At 34.5% G+C, this 14112-nt stretch overlaps 2 protein-coding genes across 2 annotated transcripts; one reads left to right on the top strand and one right to left on the bottom strand.

The window, feature by feature from the left end:
• Positions 1-8587: 8587 nt before the first annotated feature.
• LOC121981451 (probable xyloglucan endotransglucosylase/hydrolase protein 32) lies at positions 8588-10088 on the top strand. Its single transcript, XM_042533976.1, has 4 exons — positions 8588-8821; positions 8979-9079; positions 9158-9375; positions 9482-10088. Exons 1-4 carry the CDS (start codon positions 8599-8601, stop codon positions 9837-9839), a joined length of 900 nt encoding a protein of 299 aa, XP_042389910.1. The 5' UTR covers positions 8588-8598; the 3' UTR covers positions 9840-10088.
• Positions 10089-11405: 1317 nt separating this feature from the next.
• Positions 11406-13050, bottom strand: LOC121979920. The gene is made up of 2 exons (XM_042531896.1): positions 13024-13050; positions 11406-11864 (listed from the first exon to the last, which is right to left on the bottom strand). Exons 1-2 carry the CDS (start codon positions 13048-13050, stop codon positions 11406-11408), a joined length of 486 nt encoding a protein of 161 aa, XP_042387830.1.
• Between the last annotated feature and the right edge of the window lie 1062 nt (positions 13051-14112).

Below are 14112 nucleotides of genomic sequence, written 5' to 3'. Positions count from 1 at the left end.
TGGTTAGATCACAACAGAAGTTAACTTAACTTACTTGTCATTTATCAAAATCTGAGTTAGATCGTTAGTGCAAATTGCACAAACATTATCTACCAAGAATTTACTTCAATAGACAGGGGATAACAAGTGAGATGATTTGCTTGTAAAAGTGAAATCTGTTTATGAGCTTCTAAATATTGTCATTCCTGATTTCAATGCTTTGTATATTAATAGATGAGGTTGAGTCCGCCCTTATCAAAACAATTTCACCATTGAGCATCATATCAAGTTAACCTCTTTTATGCTTTGATAGATTCATAATTGCAAGAAATTAATGGGCACTTTAATGATGATACTATATAATTGCGCATTCTTAGTAACACCTTAAATCCTCAAAATGTAGTGGAGTCTTTTAGAGTTGTGAAAAATATGTAAATTAGTTTAAAAAAAATAATATTTATGCCTAAGATTTTACAAGAGGTGAAAAAGAGCAATTGGAGATGCAATTGAAGCATTACGAGTATAATATAGTTAAAGGGTCAAACTACAAAAATCTTTCAACCATTGCAGAATTATGTCAATGGTTGGTAAAAACTAATAAGTCTATTACATACAACCATATTTGTAGAGTGATCATACTTGTATTTACTCTTACAGTTTCCACCGCTACTATAGAATAATCATTTTCTATGATGAATATCATAAAAATAAGACTTTAGAGAAAAATGGAGGATTCTTTTCTCTCATATGCATTAATGGTATCTATTAAGAGAGAAATTGCTAGAAATATGAGCATATAAGCTATCATTGAAGACTTTTAAAATTTAAAAGAACGCTAAATTTCTTTTAGTTAGAGAATTATATTTGATAATTCAACATTAACTTCATGTTTCTGAATGATAGATCTTTATATACAACCAAACATGTTTCATTTTGACAATATTTTCTAGATTTTGAGAGCAACATCACACAACTATTCAAGAATAGCAACTAGAATATAGGGACACATTTTTGTTACGGTTAGTGAACAATTGCTAGTAGGTTATTGTGATTCTGACTCTAAAATTTGTACCAGTTCTTGCAAGTAAGAATTTAGCAAAACTGCTAGTGCAACAATAGAAAAATGTCTAATGGCTACAATTAACGTTAGTAACTCTTTTTTTTATCCAAATTACCCTTGCAATTCTGTAACTTCATCTAAGTCAAAGAAGTATATATAATTTTTCCTTGTCCACACTTTCACCACAATGCCAAGGAATGAATATCTTTCTTATAGAGCAAAAGGTGATAATGCTCAATTCAAACGGCTCGGTATTATCGGCCCCTAGCTAGATACATACATATAAATCATGGAGGATATTTTTTTCTAGCACAATAGTCCTTTACATGAGGTGGTCAGATACCTAGCTTCCTTGAATGTTTGTAAGATCAACATGTTCAACATGTTGATCTATGATCCGTGTGGAGAGAAGAAGTCTGTGGTAAAGATTAACAATGCAATAATGTTACAGCAAAGACAAAAGCATTGCTTTGATCTCATTTGAATTATGGTGAAAATTAGGAAGTTGTTATTGTGACTTTTTCCCTTTAATCATATCTTTGAATATTGTATTAGTTAGGATATTTACAAGGAGATTCCTCATAATATACCAATGTTACAATTACTCTAGGAAATTGAATGTGGATGACACCTCATAGTATATGTACTGGTAGCAGTTAGTTTTTTTTGGACCTTCACAATATTGCCAATAGTTTGATCTAAATACATTTCAACAATTTCTCATGCAGTCAACCAATCACGGTTTGTCCTTTGACTATGAGACTAATTTAGAATTAGCTATATCGTCATTCTATCTATTTGAAACAAATATGATAAATCCCTTCAATATTCATGTAGTGATTATATTATGCTATGTTAAATTTCTATACTAAGAATGAAAAATGCTAATTTAGACTTTGATCACTTTTTCCCTTTTTTTGTATCATTCAAATGTTTGAGTGCCTTTGAGCAATTTCTAGGTTCAAATGAGTAGATGATTTTTGTTATACGACCCCGCCAAACTTAAAACCTGATCCGCCCCTACTTTCCTAAGTCAACCTTGACTTCTTAGAACTTCTAACCTCTACCTAGGTCAACCTATGCATATTAGGACTTCTATCCAACTACTAAGCATTCGGTCACTCTTGATTTTTTTAGACTTTTATCAACTCATTTTCAAGCATTGAGTCAACCTTAATTTGCTTGGATCAACCCTTGGGAGTCGATTGTACCAACAATCTTTCCACTAAATATATTTACTTGGTCAACCTTGATCAAACACAAATATATTATCAAATATCGAAACTTTGAGGTCGATTGCATGAACACATATGCCATTCTTCACCTCTTCACCAACATAATTTTTCTTCATTGGTTGTCGCCCTCACTACCTCAATTCTCCTTGTCTGCAGTCCCTCAATTTACCTCATGCAACCTTCTTTAATATCTATAGACCTAGATCCATCAGGCTGTAAACTGACCACGCTAGGTCATCACTACAAAGTTACCCTAGCACCACATTAGTGATCCTCATCCTGCAGTCTCTTAGATATCTTCTACCATATATCCTTCTCTGATTTCTTCGAACCTCCAAGTAACTAAGTGTACCACCTTAGCCATACCAAGCCAACATCGACTCACTCGACCCTCATCAAGCCACGAACCCTTCTGGCTCCATATGTGTTCCTTCAAATTTTTACACACTCAAACACATATCAAATGTAATAAACAAGATCTAACTTAAACACATTACCTAAACATCAACAGCCAAGGGCACACCAAATCACTGAGGAATGATTGCACCAACTAAAAAAAAGTGACATGCAAGTAATTATCTATATTCAGTTAATAATTCTAATTATTAATGGCCGAATACATCTTCCATCATCGCTTACTCAATTTGTTTAGGGTGGAATAAGAGTCGCCCCCTCTCCTCCTATGATCACCTCACCAATAATGGCGGCCACAACAATAGTAGTCATAATTAACTATACCATCTGTTCACCACCCACCACATAATTTCCCACGAGTGGATTTCATTGTCTCATTAAAGCATATATGCAAAGAAAATCAGACTTGCGAAAGACATTTTTACATAATCTATCGGCTGCAAGGTCTATCTTGTAGATGCATATATCCAAATATAATTAAAATCACCCTCTCACATGTTTAGTGTGTTACATGTATGTAAAGAAAATCACAGACTTCATACGGATTTCTCTACACAATCTAGCAACTACTGCAAGGTCTATATCTTATCACCCAAACTAAAATCACCCACTCACATGCTTCCACCTTAAATGCATTCATTGCCGTTGGCCTTTCTCGTGCGGCAACTAAATAAGTTTCACATGCAATCAAAATCAATTTAGTGGTCCAAGGCATTGGCCATTGGAATATATATATAATTATTACATTTGGATTCACAGCAACTTGTCATTAAGCTTGGTCGATCTCCAGAATGGAATAACAGTAATATACAGATACATGCATGAATGGCGTATAAGTGCGTTATTATATATTTAATTTAATTATAAGAAAGGCTGTACCACAAAGGCATTGCTCATTAAATATTTTAGAGGAAAATAAGGAGCAGTTGAGATAATTTATCGCTCACTTGTTTCACTTGCTTTGATTGGGTGTTAGGATGTCATGATCAAGCAAAGATCAGGAAGAAGAATCCAAATAATAAATATAATATATATAGATGACTAGACGCATGGATGAAGATACGGCGATTTCCCAAGCCACTTAACTTGGGAATTATTCTCTTTACCACAATACACCTCTTCCTTTTCACTATTCATCGAAACAAAAAAAATCTCTTGAGTGTTTTATTTTTTCCGTTAAAAAAAAACCTAATATCTCAACCCTCCTCCTTCACCACTGTCTCAACGAGTTTCCTCCATCATCCCTTTCGCCTCCGCCCAACGACGCAAAGAGACATGGAAAGTTGATGACAATTGGAGATCAAGGATAGAGCTTTGAATTGATTAGTAGCGGGCTCTAGGAATCAGTGGTGTTTCTAATTGAGATTTGAAAGAAAGAGGACGACATAGAATCCGTGGCGAGCTATGTCAAAGACATTGAGCTGCAACTTGGTCTACCAGGCTCCCATGTGTCGAAGAAGCCGGTCACGTGGGATGAAAAATGAGGGATTCCAGAGGAAGAAAATGATATCCTCAATTCTTCACCAAAGGGCAACTCCGATTGTAGGAGTGTCAGTGATGAAAGAGGAGGATTCAAAACATCTAGCATGTAAATTAAAATAAAAGTTTATTTATGGTTTGAAACAAACGTCTCAACAATGATATTGAAAATTTGATCAGGTAGTTAGATCATTTGGCCTTAAAGAGAACCTATTGATCAATGCATATATGTCAAGTTCAGTAGGAACAAGTTTGTTATACTTGGTGACATATTGCTGGGAAGCAATAATAAAGGTTTATTATATGAAACCAAGTCATTTGTATCAGGTAATTTTAAAATAAAAGATTTTGATAAAACATCTTTTGTGTTAGACATACAAATATATGCAAATATATTGTGATTCTTCAAGTAACATTCTTGGACTTTCACAAAAGACCTATATTGAAAAGGTGCTTATACAATATGACATATAAAATTGAGCATTTGGTGACATACTTGTGTCTAGAGGTAACATATTCAGTTTGCAGCAGTATCCATGACTTGAACTTGAAATAAAGGAGATAAAATAATTCCTTTATGCGTCAGCTATGGGAATCTCATGTATGCACAGGTTTGTACGCGTCCGAATATAGCGTGTATAGTGGAGATGTTAGGTAGGTATTTAAATAACTCATGATCGTCGCACTAGAAAACTATGAAGATAGTGATATAATATCTACAAATGACTAAAAATCACATGCTCACGTTTTGGAGATCTAGTTACCTAGAGGTGATTGGATATTTAGACTCCAATTTTGCTAGATGCTTGAATAACAAAATATCCACTCCGATATAAGATTTTATGCTTGATGGAAGGGTTACATCGTAAAAACATCAAGCAGACACTAGTAGCAATCTCTACTATGGAGGCAAAGCTTATATCTTGTTACAAAACATCCAATCATGGGATTTGACTATAAAATTTCATCACGGCATTGCAAATCATTAATGACATTAATAAGTTATTAAGGATCAATTGCGATAATAAAACAACAAAACTTTATGCCAAGAACAATTACAGTTCATCGAAGTTAAAGCACATTGATATCAAGTTTCTAATGGTTAAAAAAAAGTTTAGAGTCGTTCGGTGATGATAGAGTACATTATTACAGATTCGATGTTAACAGATTCACATACCAAGAACTAGGTGCCTAAGGTGTTTCATGCACATGTTATAAATATGAAAATTCTTCTTATAAAAGAAGTACTCATCTAGTGAGAATCTATATTTATTATGATCCTCTATATTTGTTTCTGAACCCATGCACTTTATTTTGTTTTATTATACACATTTAAATTCAAAAACATTCATATGTATTTTATTTTGACATTCTAAAATAAAAATATTATGATTTACTATTGCTATTTAGCATATAATGTTTGTAAATGTGATATAAATTTTTTTAGAATCACAAAGTTTAGATCATGATTTACTATTGCAGTTTAGTATAAAGTATTTACAAATATGATCAAACCTTTTTGATCACTATTCGGATAATTTGGAAATTGACATGCACATATCACATTTCATATAATTTACATATCTACATCTTTATTTATATCATTAATGACATCAATTTATGATTATTGTTAAGGATTGCTACAATTATATTATAGTAACTATGATTTATTTAGTAGATCAATGAAATTCATGGACTAGATTATTTATAGAGGTATTCTGTACCTTTTGTACCTATAAAACTCGACATTGATATTGACATCAACTAAGATTTAATTGTATGTCATATACGGATCACATATAGTTCAAGTGGGAAATTGTTAGATTTTATCCGGTTTGGAGAGCTCACGTGTGATTTATGACACACAGATCTATGCCATATAGAATCAAACTCATTATGTGATCTAACTTATGTCTATTAAGGATTTGAGTTAATGAATGTAACGTTTATATGTGTAGAACCCGTAATCTTACTGTTATCATGTATGATTATTGTTATCATGTATGGGTTTTGATAACAGATGCGGGGGTCCACCATATATATATGTAGGTTTGTCTTCGTTGGATTATGTATTTTTACTGATCTCTTTAATCTCATTGATAAAGAGACTAAGCATCAACCTAATTCTTTCGAAAGACCAGTACCTTTTCTCTCCTTTTTCTGTAGGATCACTAGATTCGTTGAGACAGTTCATACAAAGATGATAGATCTTCCGTTGCATTCAGGTCCACCGTTGTATTCATTTTTCCTGTTGTATTTTCGATGTTATTAGATCCTTGCTTAGATTAGTTTTCCTCATTAGAGTTGCTGAATTCATGTGGACTAGGAAAACTTATTACCTAACAATACCTTGCATTCTACTTAATTACTGCACACATCTACTTGATCAAGTTGCCTAATATGGGTAGCCATTATTGGACATCGAAGCTGATCCATCATTATATTCATTAGAATGTATCGATTATTAGCTTCAATTTGATATTGATCTGTCAATCTCTCACTCCTGTAGAACTGTAAGTGCCTGTTTCATCAGCAGCGTATACGTAGGTCTCCTTCAAGCCATAGATTGATATATATTATGACATCTACTGGGTCAGCAATACTGGCAACTTCTAGTCTACCTCATTTGTCCCCACTGATCCATTGTGAATGAATTAAGTTTTCTCATTGATGGGAACGAACCATGCCTTATATATCTGATACAAAATATTACTTAATTATTGGGAGTTGCTTTTGTACTCTTGAGCAATTGTTTCTTCAAAATTTTTAAAGGGATTTTTTTTTTTTTTTTTTTTTTTTTTGCGGGTAGTGTTGTGCACTGTAAAGGTAGGTTGTTGCGATATCCTTTTCTGAATAATTTATTTTAGCTTTTCTTCGGCATCACATGAGGCTATTCCATCTGCTAGATTTAGTTCAAGATTCTCATCCCTTGATTTCTCATTTCTTATTGTCCGTGGAGTTAGTGGAAAGGTGTCCTTCGAGGCCGTGGGATGATTGAAACAGGGGGTACTACCATATGATATTTTGAGGTTGAAACTCAACGTATGCATGTCTTCTCTTATACCTCGATCACTTACACTAATGATTAGTAGTTATCCGTGACTTACATCCTCCGTGTTAGTCTAGGGACAGATTGATAGGAACGTTGGACGAGCGAATCACCTTTTACCACGTGGAGTCAGTGGGAAGGCCCCTCGGGATAGATTGTTGACTATTATACAATGGTATTAATTACCATCGTAAGATCTGAGAGTTACATCCTGACTAATAGTCCATCTTTCCCCATATACTATTTAATTGTCTAACATTAATAGGCACTCATGATTTATTGATTTATTTCTATGGTGATTTGGATACGGTCTGATAGAAGCGCCGGGACTAATGAATTATCTTTTATCGCGATGAACTGGGAAGTACTACTACTCACATATATGAATAAAATAACCAGCAAACAGAGTAACCCCATAGACTGATTAAGTTGGATCCAATTGAAAAGTTTGGCATAAGGTAGAGATGCATATATATAAAATTTGACTAGGCGATCTAGGGCCGCATGGATGATTTTCTATAATACTTGAGCAGTCTAACGTGCTTTTCGGTGAAAATTATCTATCTCCTCTTGCAGGTGACTTATTATATGTGTATCATGTATCCATGTTTTACCGGAATCATTTCTCACTTTTTTTATTTAACTTGCGCATACTTAATTAAAGGTGGTCAAAACTTTTCTATGATAATTTTAAGTCTTTTGTTCATTTTAAAAAATCTATTTAGTTTTTCATTCAAATTCAAATTTTAAAATCTAAACAAAAACAAACCAGCCTAAATGATTATTTAACCATAACAAGGTAAAGTACCTTGAAGTTTGAGACCAGAACTAACAGAATGAATTGGAATAAACAAGACCAATAATGAAAATCAATTTGTGACTAATAGGTAGGCCATTCACAGACATTTTTGTGGAGCCAAATTAGGTGTGCAATCATGTTGTCGTCAAAATTATGTAATTTGTAGGGTTATAAGTTCGTTTGGATTCACTTAGACATCCATGTTCACATTATCATGTATCCTGCTCTTTAAGGTTTGGCAGTTTTCGACCAAAAGAAAAAGAGGAAATTGAGCTATCTCTTTCTCATACTCCCAATTCCCATTTGAACATGCAAGGGAAAGTAAATATAGAGGGAAAATAAAAACTATAACAAACCATTTCTCCGTTTAATATATAGCTTGAATTGGGATATATCCCCTCAGCCATTCTGCTGAAGGAAAGTAGTCATTGAAGCTTCCATTACCCTTTAACCAACTTCACTTGGATATTCTTGTTATTCAGTTCAATTTACTATGTAACTGCAACTACCAGCCATTATTGAATCTTCATAGGGAAGATGGCACAAGTTGCCGTATAAATACCAAGAGTACCGCTCATATCATATGCCATTGCCTATTTACTTCTCCATGGCTCTTCTAATTCAATGCCTTGTCCTTCTCATGCTGCAGCAATCCCTTAATGCCCAGCCTTCTCCAGGCTTCTATCCAAGTTCTAGGATAAGGCCATTGCGATTCTCTAGAGCCTACAATAATCTCTGGGGTCCTCAGCATCAAGCAGTCTCCCCGGACCAATCCTCTGCCACAATCTGGCTTGATAGAAGTTCAGGTCTGATGCTTCTGTTCTCTTCTCAATAAAAAAGAAAAACGAAATCAAAACAAGCATGTACAATTTGCTCCTTTCGATTTTAGAAGATAACAGGAATCCAGCTATGGAATTTGTCTCGTCACATTCAATCTATTGACTGAAAGAAACGCAATTATAGGAAGTGGATTCAAGTCGAAGCGACCGTATCGAAACGGCTACTTCGAAGCTTCCATCAAACTGCAATCTGGCTACACTGCCGGCGTCAACACAGCTTTCTACGTAAGTTGTCGCAACAATTAATCAGTACCATTCGCCAAAACAGAGTTGATCCACCATTATTATCTGTACATTTTTCAGCTATCGAACAATGAAGCCCATCCCGGTTTCCATGATGAGGTTGACATAGAGTTTCTCGGCACAACTCCAGGTAAGCCATACACTATGCAGACAAATGTTTACGTTAGAGGCAGTGGTGATGGCCGGATTATTGGGCGTGAAATGAGATTCCACCTCTGGTTCGACCCCACCGCCGACTTCCACCACTATGCCATTCTGTGGAACCCCGATGAGATCATGTAAGTATTCTACTTTCCATTTGAATAATTGCTAGTCACTGTAATCATTATACAGCCGAATCCTACAATTATCATCCTCAATTAGTAACTACATCGACGTCTGCAGATTTTTCGTCGATGATGTCCCGATAAGAAGATATGGAAGGAAGACGGAATCAACGTTTCCGGGAAGGCCAATGTGGATTTATGGCTCCATTTGGGATGCCTCGTCGTGGGCTACAGAGAATGGCAGGTACAAGGCAGATTACAGGTACCAACCCTTTGTTTCGAGGTTCAGCAACTTTAAGATTGCTGGATGCTCCGCTTTTGCGCCGTGGAGTTGCCATCCGACGTCCTCTTCCCCGTCTGGCGACGGCCTCAGCCCTCAGCAGTATGCTGCAATGCAATGGGTTCAGAGGAACCACATGGTTTACTACTACTGTCAGGATTACAGCAGAGATCGTTCCTTGACGCCTGAGTGCTGAATTAAAAAAGCTCATGAGATCGATGGCTATCTTTAGTGTCTGAATGATCCACTGCCACGTTTCATCTTCAATTACTTTCCTGTCAGGAAGCGCTGCCCTGCTACTCTTTTAGTGGTTGAGGCGTTGTGGTCCTAGTGCATTTCATGAACTTGTAGTGTTGTTGGTCCATGTGAAAGTACTGTGTTTGGCATTCAAGACATCTGCAAGTATATATAAAATTTAAAATAAATCGAATATAGTTTGCTCCCAGATTGTTTAATTGCATTCCACCTGACAAACGGATTGCCACATCAAAGAGAAGAGAATATTGATTGACTATGTTAACATAAGCTCTCGACAATCTTTGCTGTCTTTGAAGTGATTGTCTAGCTGCTTCAATTCCATTGTTATACTTGAATTTGGAATGGTCTGTTTGTCTGATCTTGCGTCGGTAGACGTTGCAGATTAGTGAATACGTCTTAACGGGTAAGTGGAGATATGGCTCGACAGAAGGCAATCTTGTGTCTCATTACTTCTTCATATACCCGTTAGACAAATCTTCCACAATGAAGATTACTTGCCGGATATTACATGGATAGTTGTTGAATAAAAATTTATTTCAAAAATCAATTTTAGACTTGTTGCGATAATCTGAGCTAATAATCTCAGGTTGCCATGTCAAGAAGAAAGAGTTGCTTAGGATGACTTGGACCATCTCCAATTCATCACCAAAACATCAAATTTGATGTCAAATTAGCACCAAAAGACTCCAACCCATACACCAAATTCTACACCAAATATGGTATGGTGAATAGTGCAACACCATGTTTGGTGATGCACTATTCACATCACCATATTTGGTGTAGGAGAGAGTTTTTATTTTTTTTAATTTTATTATATAATTAATAAAATTAAATGTAATTAATTTGTAATTATTATTTTCTTTGTCTTTATTTATAGGATATTTAAATGTAATTATTATTTATTATAAATTTAAATTAAGTATATATAAATTTTATTATGTATAATTGCAAATATTTAATTTATTAAAATTATTATTTTAAATTTATTTAATATATTTTAATTATAATTATATTTACAAATTATCACTAATTTCAAAAAAACAATACAATAAAATATTAAAAAAATTTATATGCATAAATATAAAATATATTACCCATTACATTGACATACAAAATAAAGATAGTAATGACATTAAATTAAAATATTACTAATACAAACTTAAAAACATGAATAACTAAGCTTAACAAACAAGTACATGGTAAAAACAATACTAATAAAGCACACATAAATTTAAAATTACTTTTAATAACATTATAATACTAATATTCAGGAAGATCACTCCTTATGCCGCTAAAATAATTATGAAATTATCTGAAAATATTCGTAGGATTATGAGATTCTTAATCTTCACCTTGATATTGATTGAGTTGTGATCCTTCTCCCTGTATTAGAGATGTTTGAGATCCTTTTCCTTAATGTACAACTGATTGAGATCCTTGTACTTGCATTCTCTTTTGCATAATTCTAATTTGCTCATTGTGAATATATTCACGCATCATCGGGTTAGATCGAGTTCAAATCTTTAAATAAAATTTTAGTTTCTTCCTTGTAAAACATAGTATCTGTCGTTTTTGTAATAGCAGCACTACTTGCATTCATTGCCTCAACAAGTTGAGCATTAATATTAATTACCTTTGCAATTTGTTCATCATTCTTTTTCTTCATTTTTACTTTTTTCACCCCTGGAGGTCGTTTATTAGAAGTAGCACCGCTATCTGAATCAGTGATATTAAGATCAAAAGCAGACACGTAAGGAGATGAAGGTGTATGAAATACTTCCTCGGATAATTGTTGTTCAGATGAACCATCATTAGCATTTTGTTGTCGTGATTTCATGCATGCAGTATTCATGGTATCAGTGCCAAATTTTTCAATGTCTTTGAGAATATTCCAAACATGGTCAAATTTAAAACCTTTTGTGTATTTTGGGTCTTCTGCAAATAACATTCTGGCACGAGTTAACTGCAAGAAAATAATTGAACATCAATTATGAAGACAATGATATATATATATATATATTAATAAATTTAGACTTTGATTTTAAAATTTTGATAGTCAGAAATAAATATGAGTATAGTAACTTACAATATCTTATTCGAATGCTCCACTAGGATTCAGATGTTCGATTTGTCGAATGCAACCTTTCATTTTGGATACTACACTTAGCATAAGAAGCATTCTTTTTTGCAAAGATCTTGGCGGTCGGCTATGATGCACAAAATTCGGATATGCATGAAACTCTTTCTCAACTCTTGCCCAGAATTGATCCTTCATTGGTTGATCCCAATGATTTGATTTTGTGAAATATGAAGGTACACATGACATAAGTGTTTATCTTCTTCAAATAAGTATGAAACTTGTCGGGGGGTTGCACTCATTTTAGTAGAAGAGAAACTCTCATAAAAATTGTTGACATAAAATGTATTATAGCAATACTTGGTAAGCCATTATATAGTGAAAAAATGTGAATATAAAATTATGCAAATTTTGATTCAGTGTTAGGTCACGTCGCCTGCTCAACTTGTCCTGATGTTGTCATTATTGTGTCACGTCATCTGTGGATATTTGTCCAAATGTGTTCATTGTTAGGTCATGTCATCTGGACACACAAAAATGTGTGTTCAATGCCCGGTCACGTCGCCAGCTAAACTTGTCCCGATGTTGTCATTGTTGTATCACGTCATCTGTACATATTTGTCCAAATGTGTTCATTGTTAGGTCACGTCATTTGGACACACAAAAATGTGTGTTCAATGCCCAGTCACGTTGCCTGCTCAACTTGTCTCGATGTTGTCATTGTTGTGTCATGTTATTAGTGCAATTTTGTCCAAATGTATTCATTGTTAGGTCATGTCATCTAGACACACAAAAATGTGTGTTCAGTGCTCGGTCATGTCACCTGTTAAACTTGTCCCGATATTGTCATTGTTGTGTTACGTCATCTGTGCAAATTTTTCCAAATGTGTTCATTGTTAGGTCACGTCATCTGGACAAACAAAAATGTGTGTTCAGTGTCTGGTCACGCCGCCTGCTCAATTTGTCTCGATGTTGTCATTGTTGTGTCACGTTATATGTACAATTGTGTCTAAATGTGTTTATAACATACATTATAAATACATACCCCATAAGCAATATGTGCCTCATTCATTCAATTATCTCAGAAAATGGATAACAACATTGAAGGTTCATCAAATTTATCATCTTCAAGCTCTGATGATGATAACTATGCGGAAAGTTTTGGTGCAAGGCAACAACTGATCGCTTGGGTGATTTCTACCAACAATCAAATTATCTTGAATTATCTTAATGAAGAAAGCAACAAAAGCATGCATCGAGGCTCAATTCCTAGTCATAACATGATCAATCGTAATCGTTAAGCTGTTGATCGTAATCTATTCAATGATTATTTCACTGAAATGCATTGTATAACGATGCAATGTTTCGAAGAAGATTCTGAATGAGAAGACATTTATTTATGTGTATCCGTGATGCTGTTAGTAATCATGAAAACTATTTTATACAGAGAAGAGATGAGCTTGGAAGACTTGGTTTGTCAAACTTGCAAAAAATAACAGCTGCATTTCGAATATTAGCGTACGGTATACTAGCAGATGCTACTGATGAGTACATTAAAATAGGGGAATCAACTGCTATTGAAAGTGTGAAACAATTTTGTCATGTTGTTGTTAAAGTTTTTGGAGGGTAGTACCTACGATCTCCAAACGCTCACGATGTTGCTAGGCTACTTCATATTGGTGAGCAACGAGGTTTTCCAGGTATGTTAGGTAGCCTAGATTGCATGCATTGGAGATGAAAAAATTGTCCAACAGCATGCGCAGGACAATATTCTGGTTGTAGTGGAAAGCCAACAATTATTCTAGAAGTTGTAGACGATTATGATCTGTGGATTTGGCATGCGAATTTTGGGTTGCCAGGATCGAACAATGATATTAATATACTTGAGTCTTCTCATCTTTTTGCTAATCTTGCTGCAGGTATTATTGTTCCTGCTCGTTATGTCATTCAAGGAAAAGAGTACAATATGGGTTACTATTTAGCTGATGGTATATATCCAAAATGGTCAACACTTGTTTAAACGATTCATGCTCCACAAGGTCGAAAGAATAAATTATTTGCAATGAAGCAAGAAGCGTGTAGAAAGGATGTTGATCGAGCATTTGGCGTGCTCTAATCATGCTTTGGAATTATT

Source organism: Zingiber officinale, chromosome 5A (genome assembly GCF_018446385.1).
Source record: "Zingiber officinale cultivar Zhangliang chromosome 5A, Zo_v1.1, whole genome shotgun sequence".
Lineage (NCBI taxonomy): Eukaryota > Viridiplantae > Streptophyta > Magnoliopsida > Zingiberales > Zingiberaceae > Zingiber > Zingiber officinale.
This window is presented reverse-complemented; position numbering and strand designations above follow the sequence as displayed.

Coding starts and splice junctions, on each gene's coding strand:
- LOC121981451 (XM_042533976.1), top strand. CDS start 8,599: ATGCCATTGCCTATTTACTTCTCCATGGCTCTTCTAATTCAATGCCTT. Junction 9,080..9,157: donor GCGTCAACACAGCTTTCTAC/GTAAGTTGTCGC, acceptor TACATTTTTCAG/CTATCGAACAATGAAGCCCA. Junction 9,376..9,481: donor TGGAACCCCGATGAGATCAT/GTAAGTATTCTA, acceptor CGACGTCTGCAG/ATTTTTCGTCGATGATGTCC.
- LOC121979920 (XM_042531896.1), bottom strand. CDS start 13,050: ATGAATGAGGCACATATTGCTTATGGG. Junction 11,865..13,023: donor AGGCACATATTGCTTATGGG/GTATGTATTTAT, acceptor ATTTTCTTGCAG/TTAACTCGTGCCAGAATGTT.